The sequence below is a fragment of the Hyla sarda genome, chromosome 3 (genome assembly GCF_029499605.1).
Source record: "Hyla sarda isolate aHylSar1 chromosome 3, aHylSar1.hap1, whole genome shotgun sequence".
Lineage (NCBI taxonomy): Eukaryota > Metazoa > Chordata > Amphibia > Anura > Hylidae > Hyla > Hyla sarda.
In genome coordinates this window covers 146,173,034-146,186,733 of record NC_079191.1, presented here as the reverse complement: position 1 = coordinate 146,186,733, position 13,700 = coordinate 146,173,034, and the positions used below count along the sequence as shown (strand labels likewise).

General features: G+C 40.2%; 1 protein-coding gene across 6 annotated transcripts in view; it reads right to left on the bottom strand.

The window, feature by feature from the left end:
• Nucleotides 1-13,700, bottom strand: part of NLGN1 (neuroligin 1) — an 896,776-nt gene that overhangs the window by 295,695 nt on the left and 587,381 nt on the right. For 5 of the 6 annotated variants that reach the window (XM_056565209.1, XM_056565208.1, XM_056565210.1 and 2 more), the window contains 2 exons: nucleotides 12,542-12,601; nucleotides 608-760 (listed from right to left, as the gene is read on the bottom strand). In XM_056565209.1, coding sequence (XP_056421184.1) covers nucleotides 608-760; nucleotides 12,542-12,601 — 213 coding nt within the window. The remainder of the gene's footprint in view (nucleotides 1-607; nucleotides 761-12,541; nucleotides 12,602-13,700) is intronic. The other variant, XM_056565212.1, reaches the window with a different exon arrangement.

Here is a 13,700-nt window from a genome sequence, read left to right as displayed (position 1 = left end):
TCACTGGAAGAAAAGTCAAAGCCTAAATAACACTATTTAGTAAGTATCAATATCATAAATTCCAATTCCAGTGGCTATGAAATCTAAAAGCTGACGTAAGGCCTGACGAACATGACACAACAGACAGTAGGAGTTTTTGGCACTCCCTTCAAGAAGCACAATATATTTTTTTCTAGATGCTTCTCAGGAAGAATAACTCCATAATACTGCATGCAATGGGTATACATTGATAACCAGATTTGATGCAACCTGAAAACCGGGTCTTATTTCCAAACCATCACACAATGTATAACTTACAGAACATTCAAATTCAGTATTCTTGATACATTAAAAAAAACCTTTACATTTAGCAGTGGCTTCAAAGTGGGGGGGGGGGAGCATAATATCCACACAAGCCTCTAATAGTAATACAGAAGCATACTTATATGTTACCAAAAAGAGCTAACTATGTAATAGCTTTGGAACATCAACCATTGATTTAGGGAATGGAAAATAATATTTGATACACTGAATGTGGGAAATTCAATTCCTTCAAAAATTTACTGAAATGGTCTAAAGGCACAGCCTACTTCGCATTAATGGTCAAAGTAAAAAATGTCCTTCTTACCAAGCACCCCAAGGCGATAGTTGACGGTGATGACTATAACATTTCCATAACTTGATAGGACACTTCCATCAAACAAATTACCAGTGCCTTCCATATAGGAACCACCATGAATATAGACCATCACAGGCTTGGGACCTCCACTATCCCTGATGTCTGGAAAAGAAAACATGTTTAAATATACTTGTGTCACGTGGTGAGCAAGAAGAGACATTAGTTTACCCTTTTGTTGATGTTTCTTAAGATAAAAAAAAATTTTGAATGCTTTTTGTCTCATTACTCCATAATTTTAGGATAAAAAACAAACAAACAAAAAAAATTATATATATATATATATATATATATATATATATATATATATTTTTTTTTTTTTTCAAATTAAGTTTTATTGAACTTTTTATTTCACGTAGATCCAGATTCATTGAACTGAATTTCACTAGTTTCGTTTTTTAGACACCAACTATTCTGCACTGTTGACAATACAATGGTCCTGTTTTTACTTTCTCAAGGCAGATGTTGCCTTTAAAGTTACTAATGTTGATAAGAAATTCTTCAATTCCAAATTGTCCATGAGTGTTTTTTAATATTCATATGAAAAGTTTCTGCTGTAGAAATCCAGATCAATGCGTCCGAAGAACAGTCATGACTTTCATTCATTTTACCAGAAAATATATGGTAATATATATATATATATATATATATATATATATATATATATTTATATATATTTATATATTATTATTATTATTATTATTATTATTATTATTATTTTATTTTTATTTTTTTAGGGAGAAAATGGAAAAAAAAGTAAAAAAGAAATGTAGCTAATTTTGTGAGGTTTTGTTTCTATGATATGCCGTTTTTGGTAAAAAAACAAAAACAAAAAACGACATGTTATCTTTATTCTGTGGTTCCATGAGAGTCTTGACATAGGACACATCACCACTCTGCTCCCTCAAGTCTCGTGCAGATGCAGAAGCTGCTTAATGCACAGGAATATTGCTGCTTCTGGGCTTTTGTATGATTTCAGTGATGAGATCTGTGACATCGGCTGTGCCCGGGGTGTCAATGAAGCCTGAATAGGTCTGATTACAGTCCGGGCACGGTGACTACTTCGGAATGCCACATGGCCCTCTGACTACTTGAGTTTCATTAGCATACTGCGTGGGAAACTTTAAAAGCACATATTGTACACTATAGCAGATGCACAGGAGAACATCCAGATCTGGTAAATGCAAAACTTTTTTTTATATATATATATATATATATATATATATATATATAACAAAGAGATTCATAGGTGGATATTTACTTCTAAATAAATACTCAACACAGGGCACTCTGATCTAATTTTCCTATTATGCCTCTTGTTTGAAGACAGAGGGAGCAGAGTCTCATCACTCCAAACTTACTCTACACTGAGTCCCATCTAAAGGCAGCAAGAAACATTTAGAATTGCTGCTTCTAACTATTAGACTATTGTGTATTCCTATGAGATACAGCTTAAGCCTGTCTTCACTGCCTCCTGTTTGTGGTTTATTTCTTTCTGCTCTTCCCAGGGTAACCAAAAAGAGTAATGTAAAGCTGAATCCCAAAGGATACACTAGGCTTTTAGCAGAGTAGATTGTAGAAAAGACAGTGTCATGGAGATTTATAACTCTGTAGCTAATACTTGAATGGACCAACCTACCACTGTCACTGAACTTCTGGTGTTTAAGGGCAAAAATGTATATATGCAACAGCAATCTATGCAGAGAGAAACATACAGAGGAACAAGGAAGGCACAGCTCAGTAAGGAAGGGAGTTGCCAGAGAGCTGTCAGGAGGAATTTGATAGATGCTGATTTAATCATGCAGTTAACAGATGCTAATGCTAATAAGCTGGGGTGTAACAAATAACACTGCTAGAATATAGCTAGTTAAAGGGGTACTCCAGTGTTTTTTAAATCAACTGGTGCCAAAGAGTTAAACTGATTTGTAAATTACTTCTATTAAAAAATCTTAATCCTTCCAGTACTTATTAGCTGCTGAATACTACAGAGGAATTTTCTTTTTCTTTTGGGAACACAGAGCTCTCTGCTGACATCATGAGCACAGTGCTCTCTACTGACATCTCTGTCCTTTGCTATGGGGATTTTGTCCTACTCTGGACAGTTCTTAAAATGGACAGAGATGTCAGCAGAGAGCACTGTGCTCATGATGTCAGCAGAGAGTACTGTGTTCCAAAAAGAAAAGAATTTCCTCTGTAGTATTCAGCAGCTAATAAATACTGGAAGGATTAAGATCACTTAATAGAAGTAATTTACAAATCTGTTTAACTTTCTGGCACCAGTTGATTTAAAAAAAAAAAAAAAAAATGTTTTCCACTGGAGTACCCCTTTAACATTATATATCCCACTTCAAAAAAGTCCAGAAAGTTTATGTAAATTGATAAATTAAACTCAAATACAGTTTGAATAATTTTGTTGAAAAGGTAGATTACACCTTATAACTTGATATTCATACTATTCAGGCAACTTCCTAAATTCCTATTACAGTTTGTGCATTGTTTATATCTTTTTTGAATTATTTAATGTATTGTGGTTTGTTATTTTCATTTTCTTATTTACTTTGTTGACATTAACATTAATCAGAAATCGTCCTCAACATTTGGAAGATCATTTTTTTTTTCTTTTGTTTTCTGACACAGTAGGAAATATTAAGATACTTTTTTCTATGCTTTTTTCTTCTTTATCTAAAAATTGCTGGTATAATACAATGACTTCAAATAAAAATAGTAAACAATTGCTAAGATATATGCTTAAAGGCTAAAGATGATTAAATATTGTTTCCCTAATTAGTTATGCGATTTTTATTGTTGGATTTATTTGTTTTAAATAACTTTTATTTAAAAGTCTCAAGTTTTCAAGTACTTATCAGCTGCTGTATGCTTCCAAAAAGCATATCCCCCATTTGCTATGGGGATTTCCTCCTGCTCTGGACAGTTACTGACACAGACAGAGGTGGCAGTAGAGAGCACTGTGATCAGACTGGAAATAACTACACAACTTCCTCTGTAGTATACAGCAGTACTTGAAGGATTAAGATTTTTTTAATAGAAGTAATTTACAAATCTGTATAACGTTCTGGCACAAGTTGATTTGAAAATATTCGTTTTTTTTCCCTCTGGAGTACTGTTTTAAACCCTCAATGACACACTAGGACACATTGGACAGGTTTTATTTTGCATCTTCATTTGTCCTTCTCACCTTTCAAGAGACATAACTATTTTATTTTTCCATCTACAGAGTCATGTGAGGGTTTTCTTTTCGTGAGGTCAATTGTACTTCGCAATTACATCTTTTATTTTGTGTTTACACTTTCCAGAAGAGAAGATGCTATACATATTTTGGCTATCCTTAGGGTTAGACAAGGTTTTGTCTAAACTACCTACTCTGCTGTATTGTAAATGGAAACACATCATGTTATTGTACAATCATCCCATTGGTTGACATGAATGTGAAGCTCAAAGATGGACAAAGGGCCTGATGGGGTACACAGGGTATTACCCTGACACCATGAAAATGTAAGGCAAAGCAAAAAAAAAAAAAAAAAAAAAAAATATATATATATATATATATATATATATATATATATATATATATATATATACATAATTTATATAATTTTGTTCAGGAAATTGGAAAAAAATGTATGCAGCGTTTGGGTGGTTTCGTTTTTACTAAGTGCACCTTAAAGGGGTACTCTGGTGCTTAGATATCTTATCCCCTATCCAAAGGATAAGGGATAAGATGCCTGATTGCTGGAGTCCCGTCGCTGGGGACCCCCGTGATCTTGCACGCAGCACCCCGTTTGGAATCAGTCCCCGGAGTGTGTTCGCTCCGGGACTGATTACCGGCGACTACAGGGCGGGCAGCGTGTGATGTCACGCCCCTGTGTGATGTCACACTCCGCCCCTCAATGCAAGCCTACGGGAGGGGGCGTGATAGCTGTCACGCCCCCTCCCGTAGGCTTGCATTGAGGGGCGGAGCGTGACATAACAGGGGGGCGGGGGCGTGACGTCACACGCCGCCTGCCCTGTAGTCACCGGTAATCAGTCCCGGAGCGAACACGCTCCAGGGACTGATTACAAAGGGGTGCCGCAAGCAAGATCACAGGGATCCCCAGCGGCGGGACTCCCGCAATCAGGCATCTTATCCCCTTTCCTTTGGATAGGGGATAAGATGCCTAAGCACCAGAGTACCCCTTTAAGGTGAAACTTTATTTTACATTTTACCATAGTAACAAAACATTGTGAATGTATGTTTGCGGACAAAGGATCCATAAAGTATCACAGACTTCTTATTCAGCTGTTACTTGAGCTATGACCAAAAGTACATCTGCATAAGTGCTAAATGACAGCTCTAAGGGAACTTTACCGTAACTGATGTGATCTTTATTCTGTGGATGAATTCGATTAAAATGATACCCATGTGTACATGCTTATCTAATATGGTGCTACTTTTAAAAACAGCCACATTGTTTTTTTTTTTTTTGCAAAATAAGTATGTTAACAACTGTCCTATTCTTCTATAACTTTTTTTTATTTTTCTGTATACAGGGCTGCATGGGGTTCCTTTTTTTGTGTGATTTGTGTTTTTTATCTGTCTTTTTTTTATTGGAACTTTTTAATCGCTTTTAATTTAATTTATTTCTGACATATGATGTGACTGAAAATAAGCAATTCTGTCATTTTTTCTTTTACATTTACATCATTCACTGTCTGAGATCATAAACATAATATTTTGATAATTTGGGTGGATTTATATTTTATTGGGGGGGGGGGGGTTAACATTGTTTAAATTTAAAAAAAAATATTTTACACTTTTAAGTGCCCATATGGGGTTACTAGAAGTAATCATTTGATTACTATATACTGTTCAGTACTATGTTATACCATAGTACTGATTAGTACTATCAACAGTTTTCTTGTACAGCCTGGCTCAACAGGCTGCACAGGAAGATTGGCTATCCTATGGGATTGCACTGTGGGGGTCACCCACCAAAACCCACTGGTAACTACATTTTCACTATAGATGCTGTGATCTGCATTTTACAGCTTGCTGATGTCCACCATAGTTATGCCATAAATGTACCACAATATGCACATCATTATTCACTGCAGCTCTGTACATTTACAGTGCATGTCCTTAAAGAGGTACTCACTTGGAAAACATTTTTTTTAAACATATTTGTAAATTACTTCTATTAAAAAATCTTAATCCTTCCAGTACTTATCAGCTGCTGTTATGATCCCCAGGAAGTTCTTTTCTTTTTGAATTTCCTTTCTGTCTGACCACAGTGCTCTCTGCTGACACCTCTGTCGATGTCAGGAACTGTCTAGAGCAGGAGCAAATCCCCACAGAAAACATATCCTGCTCTGGACAATTCCTGGCATGGACAGAGGTGTCAGCAGAGAGCACTGTGGTCAGGCAGAAAGGAAATTCAGAAAGAAAAGAACATCCTGTGGATAATAACAGCAGCTGATAAGTACTGGAAGGATTAAGATTTTTTTAAAAGAAGTAATCTGTTAAACTTTCTGCCACCAGTTAATAAAATAAAACAATGTTTTCCAGTGGAGTACCCCTTTAAGGGGTTAACAATTCCATTTCTTTGCTAGATCACAAAAATATCAATAATTGGAAGACATTGTTAAAAAAAAAAGAAGTTATTGTGTCTGGATATACCTGTTACACTAAATATTTGTTATGGCTTCCTAATGTTCTTTTAAATTCTTCTCAGAATTAGACAGAAGTGCCTTTAAAAACCAATTAATATATAAATGTTTCTGCAGGATAGGTAAATTTGATGTGAACAGACCTTACCCCTACAAACAAACTATATAGAGGTGTTACGCCTAGCGCTCCGGGTCCCCGCTCCTCCCCGGAGCGCTCACGGCGTCTCTCTCCCTGCAGCGCCCCGGTCAGTCCCGCTGACCGGGAGCGCTGCACTGACATGGCCGTCGGGGATGCGATTCGCACAGCGGGACGCGCCCGCTCGCGAATCGCGTCCCAGGTCACTTACCCGTCCCGGGCCCCTCCTGTCATGTGCTGGCGCGCGCGGCTCCGCTCTCTAGGGCGCGCGCGCGCCAGCTCTCTGAGACTTAAAGGGCCAGTGCACCAATGATTGGTGCCTGGCCCAATTAGCTTAATTGGCTTCCACCTGCTCCCTGGCTATATCTGATCACTTCCCCTGCACTCCCTGGCCGGATCTTGTTGCCTTGTGCCAGTGAAAGCGTTTAGTGTTGTCCAAAGCCTGTGTTACCTGAACTCCTGCTATCCATCTTGACTACGAACCTTGCCGCCTGCCCCGACCTTCTGCTACGTCTGACCTTGCCTCTGCCTAGTCCTTCTGTCCCACGCCTTCTCAGCAGTCAGCGAGGTTGAGCCGTTGCTAGTGGATACGACCTGGTTGCTACTGCCGCAGCAAGACCATCCCGCTTTGCGGCGGGCTCTGGTGAACACCAGTAGCCTCTTAGAACCGGTCCACCAGCACGGTCCACGCCAATCCCTCGCTGACACAGAGGATCCACTACCTGTAAGCCGAATCGTGACAGTAGATCCGGCCATGGATCCCGCTGAGGTGCCGCTGCCAAGTCTCGCTGACCTTACCACGGTGGTCGCTCAGCAATCGCAGCAAATTGCCCAACAAGGACAGCAGCTGTCGCAGTTGACCGCCACGTTACAGCAACTTCTGCCTCTGCTACAGCAGCAACCATCTCCTCCGCCAGCTCCTGCACCTCCTCCGCAGCGAGTGGCCGCTCCTAGCCTCCGCTTGTCCCTGCCGGACAAATTTGATGGGGACTCTAGACTCTGCCGTGGATTTTTGTCTCAGTGTTCCCTGCATATGGAGATGTTGTCGGACTTGTTTCCTACAGAACGGTCTAAGGTGGCGTTCGTAGTGAGCCTTCTTTCAGGAAAGGCCTTGTCTTGGGCCACACCGCTCTGGGACCGCAATGATCCTGCCACAGCCACAGTCCAGTCCTTCTTCGCTGAGGTCCGTAGTGTCTTCGAGGAGCCAGCCCGAGCTTCTTCTGCCGAGACTGCCCTGCTGAACCTGGTCCAGGGTAATTCTTCAGTGGGCGAGTACGCCATCCAATTTCGTACTCTTGCTTCCGAATTATCATGGAATAACGAGGCTCTCTGCGCGACCTTTAAAAAAGGCCTATCCAGTCGCATCAAGGATGTGCTGGCCGCACGAGAGATTCCTGCCAACCTGCAAGAACTTATCCATTTGGCCACCCGCATTGACATGCGTTTTTCTGAGAGACATCAAGAGCTCCGCCAGGAAAAAGACTTAGATCTCTGGGCACCTCTCCCACAGTATCCGCTGCAATCTACGCCTGGGCCTCCCGCCGAGGAGGCCATGCAAGTGGATCGGTCTCGCCTGACCCAGGAAGAGAGGAATCGCCGTAGGGAAGAAAATCTTTGTCTGTACTGTGCCAGTACCGAGCATTTCTTGGTGGATTGCCCTATTCGTCCTCCACGTCTGGGAAACGCACGCACGCACCCAGCTCACGTGGGTGTGGCGTCTCTTGGTTCAAAGTCTGCTTCTCCACGTCTCACGGTGCCCGTGCGGATTTCTTCTTCAGCCAACTCCTCTCTCTCAGCCATGGCCTGCTTGGACTCTGGTGCCTCTGGGAATTTTATTCTGGATTCTTTTGTGAATAAATTCCGCATCCCGGTGACCCGTCTCGTCAAGCCGCTCTACATTTCCGCGGTCAACGGAGTCAGATTGGATTGCACCGTGCGTTACCGCACAGAACCCCTCTTGATGTGCATTGGACCCCACCACGAAAGGATTGAATTTTTCGTCCTCCCCAACTGCACCTCTGAGGTCCTCCTCGGTCTGCCTTGGCTCCAGCTTCATTCTCCCACCCTCGACTGGACCACCGGGGAGATCAAGAACTGGGACTCTGCTTGCCACAAGAGATGCCTCTCCCCCCCTCCCAGTCCCGTCAGGCAAGCCTCAGTGCCTCCTCATGGCCCCCGTCCTTGTGTCACCCTGCCCCGTGCCAAGCTTCACCCTCTGCCCTCCCTCCCCATTCCCACTCCTGCTGTACTGCCTGCCTTTGAGAAAACCCTCCATTCTCTCCCGGTGTCCTCGTCCCAGGTAAAGCAGTTGTCGGACAAAAAAAGGGGGAGACCTAAGGGGGGGGGTACTGTTACGCCTAGCGCTCCGGGTCCCCGCTCCTCCCCGGAGCGCTCACGGCGTCTCTCTCCCTGCAGCGCCCCGGTCAGTCCCGCTGACCGGGAGCGCTGCACTGACATGGCCGTCGGGGATGCGATTCGCACAGCGGGACGCGCCCGCTCGCGAATCGCGTCCCAGGTCACTTACCCGTCCCGGGCCCCTCCTGTCATGTGCTGGCGCGCGCGGCTCCGCTCTCTAGGGCGCGCGCGCGCCAGCTCTCTGAGACTTAAAGGGCCAGTGCACCAATGATTGGTGCCTGGCCCAATTAGCTTAATTGGCTTCCACCTGCTCCCTGGCTATATCTGATCACTTCCCCTGCACTCCCTGGCCGGATCTTGTTGCCTTGTGCCAGTGAAAGCGTTTAGTGTTGTCCAAAGCCTGTGTTACCTGAACTCCTGCTATCCATCTTGACTACGAACCTTGCCGCCTGCCCCGACCTTCTGCTACGTCTGACCTTGCCTCTGCCTAGTCCTTCTGTCCCACGCCTTCTCAGCAGTCAGCGAGGTTGAGCCGTTGCTAGTGGATACGACCTGGTTGCTACTGCCGCAGCAAGACCATCCCGCTTTGCGGCGGGCTCTGGTGAACACCAGTAGCCTCTTAGAACCGGTCCACCAGCACGGTCCACGCCAATCCCTCGCTGACACAGAGGATCCACTACCTGTAAGCCGAATCGTGACAAGAGGTTTCCAAAGGGAAATAAAAGAACACTAGGAAGCACCAAAACAAGTATGTTAAATATAGCAAGGTCAATGAAAAAAAAAGTGTGTTATGGCTGATAAAAGTACAGATAGTATAAAAGCTAAAAACTAAAAATTTAGCAGATCATTAGGTGGTTAAAGGGGTTCTCTGGTGCTTAAACATCTTATCCCCTATGCAAAGGATAGGGGATAAGATGCCTGATCGCGGGAGTCCCGCCGCTGGGGACCATCGGGATCTTGCACGCAGCACCGCATTTGTAATCAGTCCCCGGAGCATGTTCGCTCTGGGTCTGATTACCGACGACCACAGGGCCGACAGCGTGTGACGTCATGCCTCCGCCCCCATGTGATGTCATGCTCTGCCCCTCAATGCAAGCCTATGGGAGGGGGCATGACAGCTATCACGCCCCGTCCCGAAGGCTTGCATTGAGGGGCGGAGCGTGACGTCACACAGGGGCGGAGGCGTGACGTCACACGCCATCGGCACAGTGGTTGTCCGTAATCAGACCCGGAGCGAACATGCTCCGGGGACTGATTACAAACGGGGTGCCATGTGCAAGATCCCCAGCGGCAGGACTCCCGCGATCAGGCATCTTATCCCCTATGCTTTGGATAGGGGATAAGATGTCTAAGCACCGGAGAACCCCTTTAAAGGGAGATATGTGTGTGTATATATTTTATCTTGCAGATAGTTTTGTGGACAAAAAGAGGTATTTGTAAAGGTTTGTTAACCTGTCCATATGCAGATTGGGATGCAAGCCACGCTTTTGGATGACCCATGGAGTAAAGAATATATTTTAGCACACAACATACTTCCCTGGATGACCAAGTGGACTATTTTCTTTTTTAATAGGAACCATCCTTTGAAACTGAATCATAATAAAAGATTATGTATCTTATAGGGCCAACTTTTTTATAGGATTTTTCTACCGTTATGACATACAGAATATATATATATATATATATATATATATATATATATATATATATATTAGCAATTAATATCTCAGCTTTATTTTGCTTGTCCTAAAGAATAATGTTGATGTAAGGCTCAATACAGCAGGAAAATAAAGCTAAGGATTTACCAAACATCACCTGTTGATAATTTGGTCTTGGTGATTGTGACATTAATATGATTAAGGAACGAAAGATAAATTATTAATTTGAAATCATTAGCAGCATGTTCACAGCAGAGTTGTACACTGCTAATTGTATGCTTGGAGGTAACACAGAGGGAGATTGTTTCAGAACTCTTCCTTAATTAAAATTACATAGAATTACAGAGTACCCACTGAGAACAGTAATGCAATGTTAGTACTACTGTTAAACTGGTTAGGCTTCGTAGAGTACTTACAAAATAGCTGTTTATACCAGATCTAGGGTAAATGTTGCTCTTTTCTTACCAGTACGTGCCATTTTGCTCCATGATAATGTATAAATCAGTGGAAATGACCATGTAATTAGATTCTTATGGGCACACTCTTCAACCTGTCACTGAAGACCATCTAGAAAACAATTGTGCTTCATTTTCTATGTCAATTAGATCCAATATAATTGATTGTTTCCTGACAACTATCGTTTCAGAAAGTTTCCTGGTTTAAGATGATCATGAGCAATAAAAGTTTACATGTGTTTTAGGCCAGTCAGCAGATTTCAGGTCTATCAGTTAATAGAAAAATTCTAAAAGGGAAGAAACAAATGTACCTTATGTCTTATAGTAAGTTTACAAATAAAATAATTTATAGACATCCCACAATTAAACTATTCAATATGGATTAGTATTTCTGTTTAGCACTAGTTATGAGCTAAATAATAATTCTAATCCATTTTTGAATACATTAATTGTGGGAGGTTTTTGAATATCATATGTTTATTTATTGTATTGAGCATGAATGTTCAGTTGGGGCTGACATTTCATCATGTAAGTAATAACTGAAAAGGAATTGTCTGGTTTGAAAACAAAACAAAACTGTATACTCTGTTAGGGAGTTCTAAGTTAACAAAGGGGGGTCCCTGAAGTCTAACTTCCATTAGTGGCAAATAGTTTTTAAATGAAGTGTATCTCTCTTTTTCAATAAAGAACCTGGCATGTCTGTGCTTCACATGGTCAGGTTGCTGATTTCAATTGACACAGTATAAAGCTTCCTATCTCCTGTGGTGGTGCTGCAGGGAAAATATACAATATAGCTATTTAAAAAAAAAAAAAAAAATATATATATATATATATATATATATATATATATATATATATATATATAAAATATAGCAATTTAGCTGGAGTCCGAGCATCAAAACAACTTGCGATCAGCTTATAATTGGGGCCCTTTAAATAAAAAAATGGTATGGATTTCTAATTTTATTATATTATGAGCAGTCAGCTGTATGAAATAAATTATGAGACCTTACGAAGAGAATTTTTTTTAACTGTGAACATACAAATAGGATAGATTCATTGCTGACAATGGTTCTTGATGAAGATGTGTTGGTATCTCAAAATTTCTTTAAAGATAGACTTAAAAAATTCTTATCTTAAGAAACATCAAACTTCTGGATAATGAAATATATTAATCTCAAAACCATTTGTTCGAAAATAAAAGACAGCACCACATAGTCTCATTAGCAATATTCAAATTAATGTATTCAGGGAATGTTAGAAGACATGCAAAAAAAAGGGTATGTTGAGAGACTTAAAACAGTGTTAGTTCAAAGATTTCACAAAATATATTCAAGAAGTGGGATGTAAGTTATCAAAAATTCTTGTCAAGAAAACAAGAAGAGCTTTGGTGTACACACTTACTGTTTGCATAAAAATGTAAAACGCAACAACATTCAATTTGAGAAAAAATGTAGAAAAAAATATAAAACAAGCAAGAAGACAAAACACATCAATCAAAAAATGGGATAAAAAGAAAAACTCTTCAAAATAGAGACAAAAAGTCAAGAAAAAGTAAAGGAGATATATTTGCAGGGATTCCTTGTCATGCAAATCGGTTTGGTGGCAAAAAAAATACCTTCATCTTCAGCACCTTCATTATCACCTAAATCATCTGTCTGTTTCTTTGTAAGGGGACCTAGGATTGAGAATGAAAACATGGAGCAAAACAGTTCAAGAATATAGTATATCAAAAAAAGAAAAACATCAAAATACTGAATAACACATCCCCAACATATCCAAAAAGACAAAAATAAGTTGTTTTTTTTCTTTTTATACTAACTCTAAGGTAATAACCTTGGGTTTGTTACCATTGAAAATAATTACAGATTTTCTAACAACTAGTGATACACGACATAAAACTCATGTAGCTTTTGACTGTAAAAAAAAATGTCAGGCCTGGCTACTAAACACCAATAGGTTGAACAAAAACATTCTTCACATAATACAAAACATTTTAGTAATAAAAAAAAAAAAAAAAAAGTAGCAAAGAAACTGTTACACAGTAACATCATTTAAAAATTGTTCAAAAACTGTAATACATTTTTTTTCCATAGGGTATCATTATTTTAGTAAGATGTATTATTTGGTTAAATAAGCAATGCAGCAACATCATCAAAATACACAGATAAGGACAACAAGATTAGAACGTGTTTCAGGCCAACACATGTCGAAGAAGCAGCACATTGCATATTGTGTGAAAACATTTGGCATGCACAAAACAATATCAACAACAAAGATGCTCAAGTTAGTACTAGCTGCAGGAGAAAAATAAAACAGGACCATCTCATGCATAAAAAAATAACACTACAAAGCAAGTGGAAGATGAAAAGGTGGATGTCAATAGCTTTTTATCAAGAAACATGCATTGCTTCAACACATAGTCCACAAGGAAAAACTGGCAATGTTCAGTAAATATACTTTCTGTCAAGATGATGTATCTTAAAAAAATGCTAAAACTCCTCAGGACAATAGAAGCGTAATATATCAGCAGGCTCTTTCAAATTGCGTCTCTGAAAAACTCCATCTTAGACTAGGACTCTGGACTAGCTTTTTTTTTTTGTTATTCGCCTTGGGCAAGCTAAAGGTATCTAGAAGTGTTTTTAAAATCAAATATTATGTAAACATTATTATTCCATCCAACTGCAAGGTTAACATCACAAGCTACCCCATTGCTTAGAAGTATGGAATGTTTGTTCTTGAAATTGAGAATTTAATTATTAAAAGAAATTTGTATA